Source organism: Ictalurus punctatus, chromosome 7 (assembly GCF_001660625.3).
Source record: "Ictalurus punctatus breed USDA103 chromosome 7, Coco_2.0, whole genome shotgun sequence".
Classification (NCBI taxonomy): domain Eukaryota; kingdom Metazoa; phylum Chordata; class Actinopteri; order Siluriformes; family Ictaluridae; genus Ictalurus; species Ictalurus punctatus.
In genome coordinates, this window is record NC_030422.2 from 11,848,912 (window position 1) to 11,866,848 (window position 17,937).

At 40.7% G+C, this 17,937-nt stretch overlaps 1 protein-coding gene and 2 non-coding genes across 3 annotated transcripts; 1 reads left to right on the forward strand and 2 right to left on the reverse strand.

The window, feature by feature from the left end:
• Positions 1–27: 27 nt before the first annotated feature.
• sgip1b (SH3GL interacting endocytic adaptor 1b) lies at positions 28–17,010 on the reverse strand. Its single transcript, XM_053681807.1, has 21 exons — positions 16,753–17,010; positions 15,522–15,585; positions 15,131–15,155; positions 14,946–15,002; positions 14,642–14,699; positions 13,576–13,742; positions 11,931–11,955; positions 11,742–11,817; positions 11,522–11,598; positions 11,267–11,347; positions 11,113–11,187; positions 7,841–8,500; positions 6,981–7,102; positions 6,606–6,759; positions 6,186–6,297; positions 5,929–6,084; positions 5,528–5,660; positions 5,172–5,374; positions 4,904–4,968; positions 4,078–4,242; positions 28–3,844 (listed from the first exon to the last, which is right to left on the reverse strand). Exons 1-21 carry the CDS (start codon positions 16,760–16,762, stop codon positions 3,822–3,824), a joined length of 2,508 nt encoding a protein of 835 aa, XP_053537782.1. The 5' UTR covers positions 16,763–17,010; the 3' UTR covers positions 28–3,821.
• Positions 10,487–10,559, reverse strand: trnat-ugu (transfer RNA threonine (anticodon UGU)). Its single transcript has one exon. It is a non-coding gene; the product is annotated as a tRNA-Thr (tRNA).
• On the forward strand, positions 10,713–10,785 carry trnat-ugu (transfer RNA threonine (anticodon UGU)). Its single transcript has one exon. It is a non-coding gene; the product is annotated as a tRNA-Thr (tRNA).
• Positions 17,011–17,937: the final 927 nt, after the last annotated feature.

Genomic DNA, 17,937 nt, shown 5'->3' on the forward strand with positions numbered 1-17,937 from the left:
ACAGACCCCACAGTGGTGTTTTTCATTTGTTTATTTTATGTTAATACTTTATATTACACCTTTAATATACCTATCATTTTCAACCTTTATATTATCATAGACCCTGTGAAGGCCGTATCCTACACAATAACCGCTTGCATATTCTGTTTTATCTGTAATGAACAAGATGCAACTGATAAATACAGATATTACTTCACACATGGACTGTTCTATGGGATGAAACTGTAACACACACACACACACACACACACACACACACACACACACACACACATACACACAAGGTCTAAAAAAAATGACAATTTAATATAACAACGCAAACAAAATAATCTGCTAAATTGATCTTGGCCAAATTCCTGATTCATCCTGATCAAAACAATTAGCATTCATAATTCCAGAATTTTCTTTTGTGTGTGGATCATATGTTAATAATAAACCCTCTAAAAATGAAGACCCCCCCCCAACAAAAAAAACAACATAATACACAATACACAGCTTTCCAAAATCAACATCACCTAATTAACGCCGTCGTCCTGAAGCGTGATAAACACACACATACAACCCTGTTTTTTTGTTTTGTTTTTTGTTAATTTCAAACTAAGTAAGAATCAACAGAATCCTTGACTGAATTCCTTGACTAAAAGAAACTAGCCGCAATGCTAGCTCCGGCAGTGTTCAGATATAAAGCATGCTGACAACAATGTTATAACAGTGTTATGTAAGCATAATTGATGCGCTTTTTCCGAAAGGTTTTAATTACCTTTCAGTTTCATGAACATTCACTCTGTCAGGGTTTTCTCAGGGCTCTGAGGAGTATTCTTACATAACATTCAGAAACATTTAGAAATGTAACACTGTAGAAATGCTACTGCACGAACGATATTTTAGCAGTGTGAACATTTACACAAACATCTTCATACTGTTAGTCTTTGTCTCATCGTGAGCGTTGTAAACACAGACCATCACATTTTCACAATATCTCACCAACGTTATATTTATAACCTTCAGAAAACGTTCTCACTTCAGATTATGTGCTCTGATATCACTCAGTGTTAGCTAGGAATTGACTAGCAGCTAGCATTCTTCTAGCTGGTTGGCTACTTTTATATGTAATTCAGTAGCAGATTTCTTTTATATTATTAAAAAAACTTTGTGTAAACGTAAACTCATGAGAGAATTTTCTCAGACCTGTCCTAAATGTTTTTTTTAAAATTAGGAAGAGCATAAACACACTAATACAGCAAAAACAGATTGTTTAACAGTATGATTAATTTGAGCATATGCAATTGGTTTGCGGCACCTTTTTACAGTTCTAAATGTTTCTACAAATTATGTATGAACACAATCTAATCGTTATCGATTAAATCAGACAAGGACGATCCATTATTTAACAACTGAAGAGCTACTCTGTTTATGTAAAAAAAATAAATAAATAAGAAAAAAAAGAAAAAAGAAAGGAACACATAAGACATATGTCACATATGTTACGTATTCAGTTCTGGTCCAAATTCGTTCATGCGGCTGAAAATGTTAGAGCAACTTTGTACATTTCTCAATGTTATGAAAGAATTCGCTTCAGAACACCCAGAACAATGTGACTGATTAAATTTGCAGTCAAAAAAAGCAACTGTCTAGAACCTTCCAGAAAGAGTTTTTGCTAACCTAAAATTGCTATGTTATGCTAGCTGCAACCATGTTGTGGCCATGTTGTGTAGTGAAATGTGTTTAATCAAGAAAAGTTATAATGAAAATATTATATTTAACTTTTTTTTGGAAAAACACTGTGGCTAGCAATGTGGCTAGTTCTTGAACTGAGGAATCTTAGACACTAAATAAAAGATAACCACCAGGGAGACTGACGTGTGAGGTATCTACAGCCATCTTGCTGAATGACAAGGTGGGTATCTGGGGTTTATCCATGTGATTCTCATCGCCACCTGGTGGTTCAGAGGAACGAACTCAAACCAATTCTTTGCCTAGAATACAAAGCATCATACAATACACGCTGAAAAAGTGGTTTTGACTTTGATATATATAAAATGGCCGTTCATATACTTAATAAATAATGTGCTTTTTTTTAAATGCAGAAAAATAACATCAAATAAAAGTGAAATAAAGTGCTGTCATGGATTTTTTTTCAACTACTAAACATTGACTTATGATAAATTACTAGAAGCTGTATATCCGTTTAGACATACATATAACAATTCTTATCTTACATTTATACACAATCATCAATATTGCTACAGGAAAAAAAACGTTAAAAAATCCACATTGTGGAAAATCAAATTGGTAAATAGTTCATACTACGGAATGCTGCATTAAATCCTGACACAGATTCTGTGTCGCTTAATTATCAACATTATTCGTATTTTGATTCAAGACACGTGATTAGAAAATGTTCAGGCATCGCTATGTTGCATGAAAATTGAAATTCCAGAGTTTATCGATATCTAATTATGGAACATCATGTCCGCTTTTTCGACCTCACAGACAATAACGTCACCTCACAACCGACATGAATATCAAAAGTCATATGAAACTAATCTGATGTCTACGATGTTCCGGTCTCTTCACTGATCCCCCTCCCCAAGTTCCTCTTGAATTCAACGTTTGGTTAGAAAATTTGAAGTAAATTTGAACTCCAGTATCAGTAATATATTTGCATTGCTTGTTTGTTTGTTTTTTGGGGGGATAAATATTTAAAAGATAACTGAACATTACCTCAGCATTTCTGTTATTGTACTGGCTAATCAAACTCTCGGACTAACAGTACACGATATCGCCAGGCATGTGCCGATTTTACATTTTTATATCTCAGTAAATGTTACCCCTTTATATTAAACAGCAAGAGAACATAGCTAGCTAGCTAACTAATAGTAGTTAACTAATGCTAGCTAGAAACTGAGGAAATAACTTCTAACAAATGACGATTTCCTCCTGATATTTTATCAGCGTTCGTATCAAATATCAAGTTAACTGGTTCAACACAGTGCTTGTCGTGTTGTATTATATTCACTGTTGATATATAGCAAATAGCTATCTAATATTGTGCAGCTGTAAGGGGCTATGCAACTAAAGCTAATTAGTTTACAAAACAAATAGCTAGCCTTCCCCAAAGAGTCCGTTATTGGGTATAGCTTGTAGTATTAGTTAACTAGCTAGTTACCTAATGCTAGCTAGCCTGTCATTAGGTAAATTTCATGCTAAAGTTCACCCGAGGAATGACTGCAAATCTTTTATCCCTATGTTTCATAGGTAGCTATAGCTAAACAAAGCAATCTAATGCTAGCTAGCAAATTAGACAGTAACTTTCAGGTACATTTACATTCGCTAGCTAATTTTACCTCATGAATCACAAATAAAAATACATCTTTAAATTTTTCAGTCAGATTTCAGAAAGTTTTATCTGATGAACAGAATTATCGTGACTTGAAATTAAAAAAAAGTGCCCCTGCTAAGAATTGTTCATGGTGAATATCGGAATATTTTAAATACCTGATTATCGGCACATGCCAGGGATAAAAAATCTCTCTCGCACACAAAGAAACACACATATTATCAAGCTCTAGGAGGAAACTCTGCCTTCGTGCATAAGCCCAGCAAACAATGTTGCTGCATTGCATGTCCTGAAATTGCCTTTATACTTATACACACACACACACACACACACACACAATTTTCTATGTCAGAAAGACACTGGTTGTGAAATTCCAAGTTAAGGAATTCCTCTGAAAGTTAAAAACATTAAGTCTCTTCAGTGGTGAGTTCGAAGGCGTCGTCACTCCATCTGTTCCACGAGTCGTCGTCGTTAACTGGCATCAGTTATCTGCCAAATATTTACCTGTCAAAATAGATCAAATAACACTGAAAAAACCAGACAATATATATCTAATAACACCAAATGTAAATGGATAAAAAAGTACGCCAAGTTATACTTTTAATCGTTGTCAAACTGCAGCGGTGTAAGAGCTGTGCTGGAAATGTTCGACTTCAAGGCTGTAACGGTAACTCCAGCGTTACGTCATTGATTATTTTCCTGTCATCTTTCATTCCTTATTTATCAAATTCACACACCTGTCGAGAAGCGCTTCTTAACCAGGGACAGTCTGTATCCGCTTCCCAGCAGCTGGAAGTCACAGCCAGACAGCGTGCTCCCCTCACTAGTGAACTGCACGGCCAGTTGGGATGGTTTGCTCGGACCTTCGGCCAGCTGGAAGCGACACAACAGCGCCCCCACTCCTAACATGAAAAAACAGGCACACACACACGTGACCCATCACGTTGGCTTTACACACTTTACAGCATTTTCACGGCTTGACCCGGTAGAGAGGGCGGGGCTAATAAATTCTTTAAGAACAACAGTTGGGCTACAGTTGTTGGTAAACACAACAAAATGCTTATAGAATGAACACTAATGAGACATGAATTTTACCGTTTGTAACAGTGTGAGAGTTCTTAGCTTTCTGTTTTCCTAGTTATCAACTTTTTTCCCCATCCATTTATAATGAAGCCCAGTTTATAGTAATGGACTCATTCTAACGATGAATTCTACAGTGACAGGTTAATCGCAGGAACTTATGGAAGACGCGACATATAAAACTGATTTTAAAAATCTGTATGATCTGATGACAGTTTCGGCAAGGAGGAGTTTATTTATTTATATTTATGGAAGGAGTCTCCAGTAACAGCACAGCCCATTGTGTGTTATTCCTAATATAATAATCTTACAGCTCATTACTCAACAATTACTATGAACACGAAGAAACAAATTAGAAGTTGAGTAACCAAAGGTCATTCAAATAAATCAAGGATTTTCATTACTCTTCTCACCACCAACGTGGAGTAGATGAACAAAAATGATAATATCATTATAGTCAAAAAGAAACTGAACGTCTTGTACCTCCATTTTCTGATTTCTGTGAGAGTTCAGAGATCTTCCACAGTATCTTCTGTGTTTCTGGGTTCCTGAGACAGCAAAAGATATGTTTCGTTCAATCAGATTAATTAGCCATGCTAGCATAAGCGTATGTGGATCAAAACATCAAGAGTGCAGCTGTGCATTTCTGGGATTTGAACTCACATCCATCGAGCACAAAATGTTAGACGCTGAGCTAACATTCATGAATAACGGTTAAGTTATTATGACAGGATTAATGACAGATACTCACCATGTGGCTGGAGGTAGCATGGCCTGCAGTTTGGTAACACCGCCGTCCACCGGCACCAGGAAGTGGATGTTGGTGAGGGGTGTGGGGTTGTGTATGGCCTCTGCATTGTATTTGTAGTCTACCCTGAGGTCTGTGCTGTTAGCATCGCCGCGCCAGCTTAGCGCCAGGTTCAACGGAGTTGACTGGATGCCCCGCGCTGACACCTGGGCATGAAAACACAGGGCAAATGTCACCTTCTGACCAATCAGAATCCAGAAATCAAGTGCTGTGGTATAACTGTGTTATTTTGTCATTTAAGGAAATACAATTTGATTAGTCATTGATACTTGTTGAAATAAAGTGTGTTCTTGGCTCACCTGGTACTTCAGCATGTCCACGTTGTAGTAGGTAGCCTGAGGCCGCTGGTCTGCCACCTTCTTGAGATGTACCATCAGGTTGGGCATGTTCACCCGAAACTCTTTACAGTCAGAGACGGCAGGCATCGGGTCACTGCATATAAGTCTCACTGTTATAATCTAAAGATTTCACCTTTTTTTTAGCAAATCTTAGCAATGTCAGCAAAATGCAAATATCCGAGGCCCTGTACATCAAGTACAGAAAGCTTTAGCCTAAGGGACAGGAAGATTTAGCTGGAATCCAAGCGGGGAACAGTGCAACATCGTTCACACACTCGGACCCCCTGTTGCTCCCCCTAAATATAAAACGATATTCCAGAGTCAATTTCTGCAACCTCTGACATTATACACATTGATTTTACCAGCAGAGGAGCTGAGGGTTGGGGAGGACCTGCTCCAGACGGCCATAATGGTTGACGGTGAAGGTCAGTACTGGAGGACTTGGCTGGTTTGAGAAATGTCTTGTGATGCCTGCTGGGAAGGACAGAACCATCTCTCCAGTTATCTTCACCACACACCTGCAGAGACCCAGAGCGAGGGATAGTTGGGATTAATGAGTCAACGTGCATGACTGAGACATGTTCATGGTTCAGCTGGACTTGTTCAGCGTAGTCCGTACTTGCTGGGGTCGGCTCCTTTGAAGTAGGCGCTGATGGTCTCTGTGAAGGCTGCTGCCACCGGTAGAGTGTCCTGGGGACCCATGGTAAGTGGACTTGGTCCTCGGGAACAGGCTAAATCAAAGAGATAACAGCAGATACACCCTTACACTAAGTTAGCCTTGACTAAATCTACAGTATACTCTAAGTTTAAATCAACTGAGTCTAAGGAAGATCTGACTAAAATTGAGATCTTCTTGAGCACCGGTTCCTGGTTAGTCTAGCCTTAAACTTAAATTCTGCATGTTTGTGAAGGTATGTGGTAAATCATGCGGTAAATCATGGTGTTTGTCTTGAAGAGCTTTTGCCACTCATCTGACCAATGTTATCAGGCGAAAGATGACAAACTGGAAGCCTCCTGGTGCAGATCTTTAGCAGCTCACCTGAAACAGAAAGGTTGAACTCTCTGCCGAGCGTTGGCGTGGACGCTGCACTGAGAGAAGTGATGGAAGAAATGGAGGAGCTGCTTTCTGCTCGGGCCAGGGGAGCGAATGGAGGAGGACTCCATGAGTGGACTGGAGCGCTAAAGGGCCAAGCCTGGGAGCCAACAGTAGACAATTTCAGAAAGAAAAACCCAATGATGGTTTACTTGAAATCCAAGGATTTACATTTACATTTATTCACTTAGCAGACGCTTTTATCCAAAGCGACTTACAAATGAGAAAGATACAAGCAAAGCGATATATCAAGCAAAGAACAATATAAGTAGTATTTAAAATAATAAAATTAGTGTGTGAGGAAAGAGGAGCATATTGTACCAAGTCTGCCATGTTTGGTTTGCCAGGGGGAAGTTTGGGCCGCGAGGATGGCCGGGGTGGGAGTGGTGGTATTGGGCTACCTGCTGATAAAGGAGTGCCAGGACGAGCAGGTGATGAAGGCCCTGAAGAAGAAAAAAATGTCTAACTCCCTGAAATGTCCACACAATAAAAAGACAAACATTATGGCTGGTCATGATCACTAAAGATACAGGAAGATCTTGACACAATGGTTATGTTTGTAAGCACTATATTCATACACCTTTCCCTATGTTGTTGACGATCTAGTTGCTGAAATTCTTTGGGCTACCAATGTCTTAAATTAAAAAAGTAATATACAGCACAACTCACTGTGTGGTACCTAATATCTTCAGCTTCCACTGGCCAATTTTTGGCAATATGTCCACCCTGAATTTTACTTTCTCTTACGTATTCTCTTTGTCTACCTGTCTGAAAATCATGCTAGAGTTCCATTGTTGTGTCTGTGTACACTCTTTAAGGGGTTCTATGGACAGTTAAAAGTTATTCCTAAAGGGTTGGCCTTGAAACCCTTTTTCTAGATTTGAATTTTATTCTCTTATTAAAGTTTAGAAGCTATGCACATTCAAAAATGGTATGCTGGAGGACACGTGGGGTTTTTGGTGGGGGTAGAAATACATGTTAGTGGGGTGGTAGCCTCAAAGAGACATCTTACGTACCTTTAGTTAGAACAACATTATTGTTGTGAAAATTAACATACATAGTTGGACTACTGGTGTACCTTCTGAGGGTACATTAACACCTTTGGACTATGGGGAACACCCCCGACATAACAAACAGAACATATGGATTAAAAAGAGACTATAAGAATGTGGAACACTCACGGCTACAAGGCCCTGGTGAGACAACCACACTCCTGTAGGTGAGAGGGGGCAGTGGAGGTGGTGTGCCACGCAAACCCCCCATCCCAATGTCCTTGGGTGAGGTGGAAAGTGAGAGGATTTCCTCTCTTAGCCCAAAAGAGTCTGGCGTTCTTCTGGTGTCATCTCGCGGCCCCAGAGGAGGTGGCACAGCGGGCAGAGGGGGCATGCCAGGGCTGGGTAGATTGAGAGGAGTAGTCATGGAAAAGCCGGATTCTTGAAGGTGGGATGTGGAATGTTGAGGCTGAGGCAGTTCATCAGGAGATAGGGAGTCTGGGGAGGAATCTGGGGGTGGGGGAGGAGGAGATTCAGGTGGAGGGATAGGGTGGAGAGGAGGAGGGGATAAGGCAGGAGGGGAAGTAGGGGGCGTGTCCTCAGAAGAAGATGAGAGAGGTGGGGAAGGGGCAGGCTCATTAGGTGGTGGAGGCCTGGAGGTTGTCCCATCGGTGAAACTGACCCAGTTGGACTGCAACATCTCTGATTCAGATTTGGGGTTATCCGATGGGGCAAATACATTGTCCATGTCAGGAAGAGCAGGTCCCCCTGTAGGGTCTGATAGTAGAACGTCCCGATAGATAGAAGATGATCCTTCTCCTCTTACACTCGGAACAACACTGTAATAACCTGCCCAAAAAACATAGAGGATTCACATAAGACTAGAGAGAAGCTGAAATTGTACAGATTGAAGTGCTTTGGCATCTGTGATGTTGCTTCAGGATACCAGACTTAGGGCAGATGTGATCATCACTGACATCTGCTGTGCATGGTGATACGATATACCACCAACAGGTCAAACTGATTCTTACAGACAAGTGAAGAAGGACTAGGATATTGACTAGATTGACTATTGTACTATCATCTATGTTAAAACCCTGGAAAGACTGGTGCTAGCCTACCTCAAATATCCCTGGGGATGCCACAGTTGATGTATCAATCCCATCCTAGGTGGATTAAGAAATGACAGTATTTGCCTGAAAATGGGCTGTAATCTGGTGTGACAAAGAGGTTCACGCATCCTAACTATACAGAAAGGTCTACATTGCTGACCTGGGACTGATTGGGGACAGTTGAGGACCCACCAAGATAAAGGAGTGAGAAGAACATATTGAGAAAATTACCTTGTAGCCATCATACACTCTCCTGCACTATGCACTTTATATTGTGATAAACTCCTTTACATTAAGTCTGGCAGATTACCTTTTTTACAGCAGGGATGATGCAATCATCTACAGACTGTGCAACTACAGTACTCCTATCTCTACAGTGCTGGTAGCACTCCAGCAAGTAGGTCTTTCTACTTCTTCAGCCCTTTTAACCCTGTCCAACCATTTATGATGGGACAGAAAATTATATCAGTGATCTCTCACTCATAATTGACTACTTGGCTGGGAAAACCACAGTTTGTGAGACTGTGTGCGACTTGAAACCTGCAGAAGCTTTTAGATTTTTACATTGTGGGCCTTTTGGCATGTAAATTAGTAAACACCCTGGAATGCAAACACGTTATCACTCTTTTCATTCTGTGTGTGCATAAGCACCAAGGGTGTGACCAAAGAGAGCTTTAATTTTTGTTCTTTACTCTTTACTATAACTCATGTAGGGCTCCATAGAGCAGTGGATAGAGCATTGGTCTTGTAAATGAGGGTTTGTAAGTTTGATTCTAGCTTGGGACTTGTTTTGCAGATATTTCACAGGGCTTCATATCTCAATGGTTAGAGCACTGGTCTTGTAAACCAGTGGTTGTGAGTATAATTCTCACTGGGGCCTTCAATGAAAGGCGATGCGTAAAAAACTTTTTAACTAGGGACTTCAGTTCCCAAAGCATTAGATCAGATACATTGGAACCTAGGATGGTCCATGAGGTTATCAGCCTGAGGGTGATAACCTCATGGACCATCCTAGGTTCCAATGTATCTGATCTAATGCTTTAGGACAACTTGCACTACCTATCCTGGCCTACAAGAATCAATACAGAGCAGTAAAGCAGGTCTTTTGTTGTGAAGGACGGCAACGAAGAAGAATCATGACAACAAGAAGAACAATGCTTGGGCAATCTCTCGCCACGATTAGTGCCCGTATACAAATCCATGTACTCTTTGAGGATAGAATTATACAAATGCGTGTACATTCTAACCTGAATCCTTTCCATCTCTTCCATTTTTTCTTCAACTACTTTGAGAATCAACAGTCCAGGGTCAATGCTGCCACTTTGTGGAACAATTAATAGCGCAAAATAATTAAGTGTGCATGTGCGACCTGCACGTACAAAGTAGAAAATCGGGCGTACGCATAAAAAAGGAAGCATACTTTCTGCTTAACTGCTGCTCATGAATCCAGCACTTCTGAGCCCTCATATTTGCAATTCCAGCTTCTGTGATGCAATGTAGATATAGACGTTAACGCAGATTCTGGGGCTTACAATCATGTTTTATCCAAAGGGAGGAGATTTCACTCCAGAAGGAACACCAGTCAACTGTGTCATGCACACACAGGTGCAATTTAGTATGACTATCAATCCTGCAATTAAAGGGTGACATCCAAATCAAATCTTACATCCAGCAGCTCAACAAAGGTTATTCAAGGCTTTTTGATCTTCAAAATTGTTGTTGAAGGCCCCAGCGAGAATTGAACTCACGACCCCTGGTTTACAAGACCAGTGCTCTAACCACTGAGCTATGGAGCCCTACAGAGGAAATGTGTTTATAAGAATGTGAAGAACATGTTTATAAAAGCAGTCACACCCTCAGTGCTTACGTATATACAAGTTGAACAAAATGATGTTCCAGGGTGTGAACTTATTGACATAACAAGTGCTCTAACCAGCTTTATGCCATGAGGCTCCATAGCTCAGTGGTTAGAGCACTGGTCTTGTAAACCAGGGGTCGTGAGTTCAATTCTCGCTGGGGCCTTCAACAATAATTTTGAAGATCAAAAAGCCTTGAATAACCTTTGTTGAGCTGCTGGATGTAAGATTTGATTTGGATGTCACCCTTTAATTGCAGGATTTTCACCTTCATATTTTATATTAGCACTGTCATTTGAGAACTAATTACAAGTAGGAACAAACACACCATAGGTCTCGAATCATTCGAGCCAATCGTTTGGATTGGTCACTTTACAGCTCCATATCTAATTTGCATAGAGTTGAGAAAATCTTAATACAGATGTTGCTGTGATTTCCGAGTGTCCGGAAAACTAATCCCAGCCAAATGGTAGTACAGTACAGATCTTCCTACCTGATGATTCCAGAGAGCTGGATCTGTAGCTGGGTGGAGTGGCAGGAATGTTCTTTGGAGGAAGAGGAGGTGGAGCTGTAAGGACATATTTGTGATTAAACAACATGGCCGCCTTCATAACCCAGAAAAAAAATCTCTATCAATAATATTTTACCTCCTGTGGGGAAGCGTCTGTTCAATGGGGAGGTGTTGTGTGGCATCGATGGACACCAGAGCTCCGGCTCCGCTATGAACACTAAACATGATGAAACAGGACTTTTCTCAATGTTCCAAGAAAAAGAAATAGTAAGCTGACTTGCTAAAGGCTAAAGCTAGCTAACTCACCGAGCATTTTATCTATTGAAATATTACTGGTGAAATTTGTATAGACATATGGAATCAGAAATGGTTGCATGTTGGGTTTGTTTACCTTCTGAGTTTGGTGCTTCAAAGTTTGCCTCAAATGGAGGGCCAAAAAAAGCTGAAGCATTGTCTGATAACCTTTTACTACAGAACATACAGGACAACAAAATTGAAATATAAGCAAGAACTAATAGCAAAATGAACGACTTTTCATTCTAATTTGACCAGATCTTAAAAACAACTGATGTTTAAAGCTCTGTGTGTCTACATGATAGCTAGCGGCTAACCTTGGTGTGTCCGGACCAGGCGTTAAAGTTAGAGTCGGTGTTGGAGTGGAACGTCTCGGCCTGGCGATCTCCTCACCTAGAGGGACAACCAGGAGTAACAGCTTAGGGTGGATTCCACAAATCGTGCTCTGTTTATGATTTTTCAAATTAAAATCTGAACAACAGGATGTTCACACATTTCACACTTACTTGAGATAGTTCGTTTCAATGGACACTGTGGAAAAGAAGACAGCAAAGTTTTTTTTGTGGCAGGTAAGTGGTTCTACGACTTGCTAGTAATTATTTTTCTAGTGATGCGCAAATTCCAACAAATCCTGCCCTTTAACCAGCAGTCCTTACAAGCAGCAACATAGACCCAATGGCAATGAAAATCCTGGGAACATAAGATTCTGACCAGTTAGGACCTTAGAGTACAGGACGCTGGGAACATTTCCTCGATTCTAAGAGCGGAGGAGCAAAACAGCATAGGCTCCTGAGGATACTGGCTCCTTGGGATACAGGTTATAGGGAACATAGGGACCTGGGAGCATATTATCATGGGAAAATAGGGCTTTGGGTGTATAGGACCTTGGGAACATAGGATGCTGGAAACACAAGACTCTGGGAACATATGATTCTGGGAAATAGGGCTTCAGGAATATAGGTTATTGGGAAGAAGGTCCCTGGGAACATGAGACCCTGGGAATATATGATCCTGGGAACATACATTCCTGGGAATATGGGAGCCTTGGAAACCAGGGTCTTGGGAACATAAAATCCAGGACCCTGGAATTATACGGTGCTTAGAATCAGTCCTCTGATTGGATAACCAAGAAGAAAAGCTGTGAAAAATGAAGACGATATCCACCAAAACAGATTTGTAAATATCAGTAGCGAAAAATAAAGTCAATCATCTCCAATGCTACAAAGCTCAACAATTTTGGTACGATTTCTACGCCAACCTCTCAATGTCTGAATGACAACCTGGGGTCTGTCCAAACCATGCCTGTCTAGCTTATGCGCATAAAACCTAGACCACAAAGTGTCACAAGACATGTAGCCATCTGATGTTTTGAATCTAGCAAATTGGCAGTTTTATAAAATATGGAGCCAGTTTCTTCTTCCAACCCTAACTGTGAATCAAGGACTGTTTTTTTGGGCTTCTCTGTGAAGAAACACGTGTTTCCCAGATGTTTTGGCCTAATGACCCATGTTGTTGCCATGGCCTGTCACTGGGTGGCACATTTGGTCCATCACAGAGCGACCGCTACATTTGTGCTTGTACTGAATGGCAGCTCTGAGTACTGACAATGAGCCCCGTCCAACTTTGCTTTTGTAATGACTCAAAAAATCTCAAATTGCAAACTTACTGGGCTGCGCCTCTGTGATTGCAAGAAAGGAAGGAAAAAGTGACAATAATCAGTTATACAATATATCACAATAATTAGCTGTTTAACAATGCGCTTTATTTTAGACACCATTACATTTATTATTTTTAGTAAATGAAAAAAAAAACACTTTACTACTACTAATACAGTGATCCATTTTTTTTAACATCCTTAGCTCAAGCTCTGTTTTGTTATTTAATAATAACACTTCTCAAGTTTGCTAGGAAGCTCATGATGATATTTACACCTGCTAATCTTTAAACACGCTAACAATCAAGTCACGCTTCAGACTTACCGGACTTTTCATCTGTTGGGAGGCAAATAAAGGGAGGCAGCAAAATTAGATTGTTTTAAGGATGCTAGCGTTGCAATACAAAGTCTGTTTAAAGCATTAGCTATTAGCTAAATTTGTGACAACACGTGACAGGATTTGAGAACTGGAACGCTCTTGTCTTGTTGGCTCTTACCAAAGGCGAGGTCGAGATGGCCAGTGTGCCCACGGAGGCCTTCAGCTCATCCACTGTGGACACTGTGCCGTTATCTGGTGCCAGGGGCTTGATCTTGATCTTAAACTTCTTCCCTGGCTCATCCTCACCCTCTGACTCACTGGATGAGAAGAACATTTTGGCTTTGGCAGGCGGTGGAGCTCCGTTAAGGAACACCGGTTTAGCATGTTTCTGAATGTCGTCTCAATGTTCCCCTTTATACTATACATGTGAAAGTGTCCTTAAGATCAAGGTTACCAAAGTTCAGGGTCTCACATACCCAGAGTCCCATTTTCTAGGGTTACTGAGGGTCCCATGTACCCAGAGTCCTATATTCTCAAGTCATTCTTTTTCTCAAGGTTCATGGGACCCTGGGAACATGAAACCATGGGAACAAGGGAACCAAGAACATGAGATCCAATTACGTTGGACCTCGGAACAATAAACTGGGATTATACAACTCTGGAAATATGTGACACTGAGAACATTAGACAATGGGAACAAGAACCCTGGACATATGGGACTCTAGGAATAAGGACCCTTGGAACATAAGACCAGGACCGTAGGGCCCTGGAAATGCATGACTTTAGGACTATATAGGTTTCTGGGAACAAGGAATACAGAAGGCTGTATGTAAAGGTCTGTGGGGATACAGGGATCAGAACATAAAGACTTTGGAAACACAAGACTATGTAAATATAAAGAATTGGGAATATAGGACCCTTGGAACACCCGACTCTGGGAAGACAGGATCTTTGGGACAAGGAGCTAAGAAATATGGTGCCTGGGAATGTTGTTACTTGGGAACAAAGGCGTCTGGAAATATAGGACATTGAAAATATAAAACCCTGGGCATGCAGGATATAAGGAATATAAGACTCTAGGAACATAAGACCCTGGAAATACAGGGCTCTAGAAACATGGAACCCTAGGAACATAAGACACTGAGAACAAAGCCACTCACAGCAGTGTAGACCAGGTGGGTTGAGACATAGCCCCGAAAATATTAATCTATTGAATTATATTGTTTTTACACGAGAAAGGATATTTCCTCCTTGTTCTCCGGGTCTGATGCTGTATCCCTCATCATCCACATCAGGGGAATTCTGGAATAGACAAAAGCAATCAATGGATTAGTCAGGGAAATGTCATACCTAGCAATAAACGATTACCTCAAACGTTGTTACAACATGAAAGTGGGCCAAACTTCCTAACTCAATATGTGCTGCTGAACCATGAGATAATACTGTGATCCAGCAGCAAAAAATATAACAATATCACATTTCCTTTTCACGATATACGATCATACGGATACGCTGTCACAGCAGAGTAATACTCGGAGCGTCGCTTACATATCGATCCCAGTCTATCTCGCCGTAGAACCCGTTAGGAGCACCGTTGGCTTTTTTCTGGGAATGACACAAAGCGAAAACGACGTGTTTTATTTACCGTAGCTCTGAATACATTCGAATACATCAATGTTAGCGATAAACGTTTGACCTCAAACAGTCAAACTTATTAACATGGCTGTACTCACTGATCTGCCTTTCTCTGGTGATCCCCTAAAATCAAATAAAACAGGAATTCACATCATTCATATATAAATGTGATGGATTTCTGAATGCTAAGCACATGTCTTTAATCCAGATATAATGAGCCACTTAGTACTGGACCTAAGAGGCTAATGTAGCTAACGAGTAGTAGAAGCTGATAGCCACCAGTTTAGCATTGCAACAATCATAGCTTCATCTTTCTTTCTCATGCTGATGCATGTGGGGAATGAAGGGGGTGTGGCCTAAACTGATGATAACATAGTTCAGGTATTCCTGAGCCAAACAAAGGGTGTCCTGCTTTTTTTTTTGCAAAGTGCTAAAGTGGTAGCTATAATGAAATGAATGACAAAAAAATGTAATGATGGAGTTACTTACGTGGAGTCAGTGTCCTTCTCTTTCTTGCGTAACCCGAACGCCTTTCGGGTTCGCTTCTTCAGTCCTGAGGAAGAGGAAGGGGGGCGGAGTCAGAGAGAGTGAAAGAAAGAGAGAAATATTGATATCTTTTCATGAATATTTATATCACATGGCAAACTTTGAAATTACTTTTCCTAGGCGCTGAATAAAGCACTGTGTGACATGCGGTTATAATTATATAATTACTGGTAACAACCAAAAGTTTAGGATTATTTTCCTACAACAGCATGGCCCCAAGTGTTTTATTCCTCTTAAATGTCAGCAATTTGCGAACGATTATGGTTTTTATTCCTTAAAGAACAACAGGTACTTTGTATCTACTGATACACGTTACATGTAATGTTGTGGAATGTCTTTCGAACGAGTTCCTGTTGTCACTTACGATATAGCAGCTATAAACAGTCGTAGCCTCACCGGCCCTCTCTTTATTCTCTCTCTTGAGGTTAATAAGACAGAAAAACTAAACAAAACGCAGCTTGTCGTGTTACCAAGAAACCGCAAAGAAGCGTAAACTCTGTCTTGAAGACGTCTGAAAATGTAAAGTTACAGCTTTATACAAAGCACGGACACTGGAGACTCCTTCCCTACACATTGCATAAACGTCTGCTTACAGAATCAGTGATTACACACGGTTTATATTTGGGTTCCGTGGAGCGTCCTCCGTACACATCCCTCCATGTGAACTGTTACTATAGAAACGATTAAGAGAAACCTGTAATTCGCAGATTTGCTACTGAACATGAATCAACAGCTTCTGACCGGTCACAACCCAGAATTCCAAAGCTGCAGAAAAGATTGTAGGTGAGACAGACTTGTTGGTTATATTCGGTTAGGAAAACTAAAGAAGGCAACATCTGACACTGACCACATTTTTCTTCTTAACCCCACCAGGTTTATAAGGATATTTCCACATTCTGGTCCTACATGCTTCCTTTCCTGAACATTTCCGTGTGTTTTCTGTGTTAAGACACCTGACCCGAGTCATCAGCTCCCTCACACACCCTTTGACGAGGTTGAAATGTGCGCGTTAGAAAAATAACGCATGAATAAATGGAGCAGGACTGGGGAGAGGTGTGATAGAGAAATGAACAGAGCTTGCGTGAAATGAGGATGAGGTTTTGTTGTTTTTTGGTTTGTTTTTTCTTCTTTTTTTGCCGGGAATGACATGAAGGTTAAAGCAACATCGTTTCACCTTCCATCATGGTTGCAGCAGCTTCTCATTCCACCGGAGCGACGCACGCACGCGCATCAACCGACACCGATACCGAGCAAGATTTCTGTCCCGTCTTTCTTCTCTCCTCTCCACCTCTCCTCCTTTCCTCCTCTCCTCCTCTCCAGGCGCTCAGGCAGCATCCACACACGCCATCGCCAGCACCGAGGAGCCGCTCAGCATCACCGTCATGATGATGATGATGATGATGACGAGGATGCTGAGGAAAGAGAAGCCAGGACCGGACACACACACATACTTGGACGCGTCCTAAACGGCTCCACTTTAAATATGAAGTGCGCTACATAGGGGGCAAAAGCCATTCATTTTGTACCCTATATAGAGCGCATGTTCAGGAAGGAGCGGTGTTTGCGGTGACAGATTAATACACCCGACTTCCTCCTTAGCGCCGTCTAGTGTTTAATAATAATAATGATAATAATGATAATAACAATAATAATGCGCATGGTGGATTAGTGGTTAGTACGTTCACCTCACACCTACAGGGTTGGGGGTTCGATTCCCGCTGCTACTCTGTGTGTACGGAGTTTACATGTTCTTCCCGTGCTGTGGGGGTTTCCTCTGGGTACTCCGGTTTACTCCCCAGTCCAAAGATGGTAGCCTGATTGGCGTGCATGAATGTGTGTGTTTTGTACCCAGTGATTGATTGGCACCCCGTCCAGTGTGTACTCTGCCTTGTGCCCGATGCTCCTTGGAACAGGCTCCAGGTTCCCCGTGACCCAGTAGGATAAGCGGTATAGAAAATGGATGAATAATCATCATCAATCTGAAATCTATCTCAAGCAATAAACTCATTTTATTTATTTGTTTGTTTGTTTGATTCTATTTATTATCAATTTTTTATTTATTTATTTATTTTTTTTTTTTTTTTTAAAAAAGACTATATTAGGGACTGATTGTGAAAGACTTTCACACTTTGTGTTTTTCATTATTAAAGTATTTAATAAATATAATCATGTAATAAATGCATTTATAAATAATTGGATGATAATATATAGCACAGGTCTATTTATAATAACCTTTTTTCGATTTTGTTTTTCAATAGAGTAGCTTACTCTCTTTCTTTATTGTTTTCAGAAGTGGATATAGTTATAATATAAATCTGTATGTGTTTCCCTTGATTTGCCTACACATTACCTAATAATC

Coding starts and splice junctions, on each gene's coding strand:
- sgip1b (XM_053681807.1), bottom strand. Junction 15,156..15,521: donor GAGAAGGACACTGACTCCAC/GTAAGTAACTCC, acceptor ATTTGATTTTAG/GGGATCACCAGAGAAAGGCA. Junction 7,103..7,840: donor CTCACCAGGGCCTTGTAGCC/GTGAGTGTTCCA, acceptor TTTCTTCTTCAG/GGCCTTCATCACCTGCTCGT.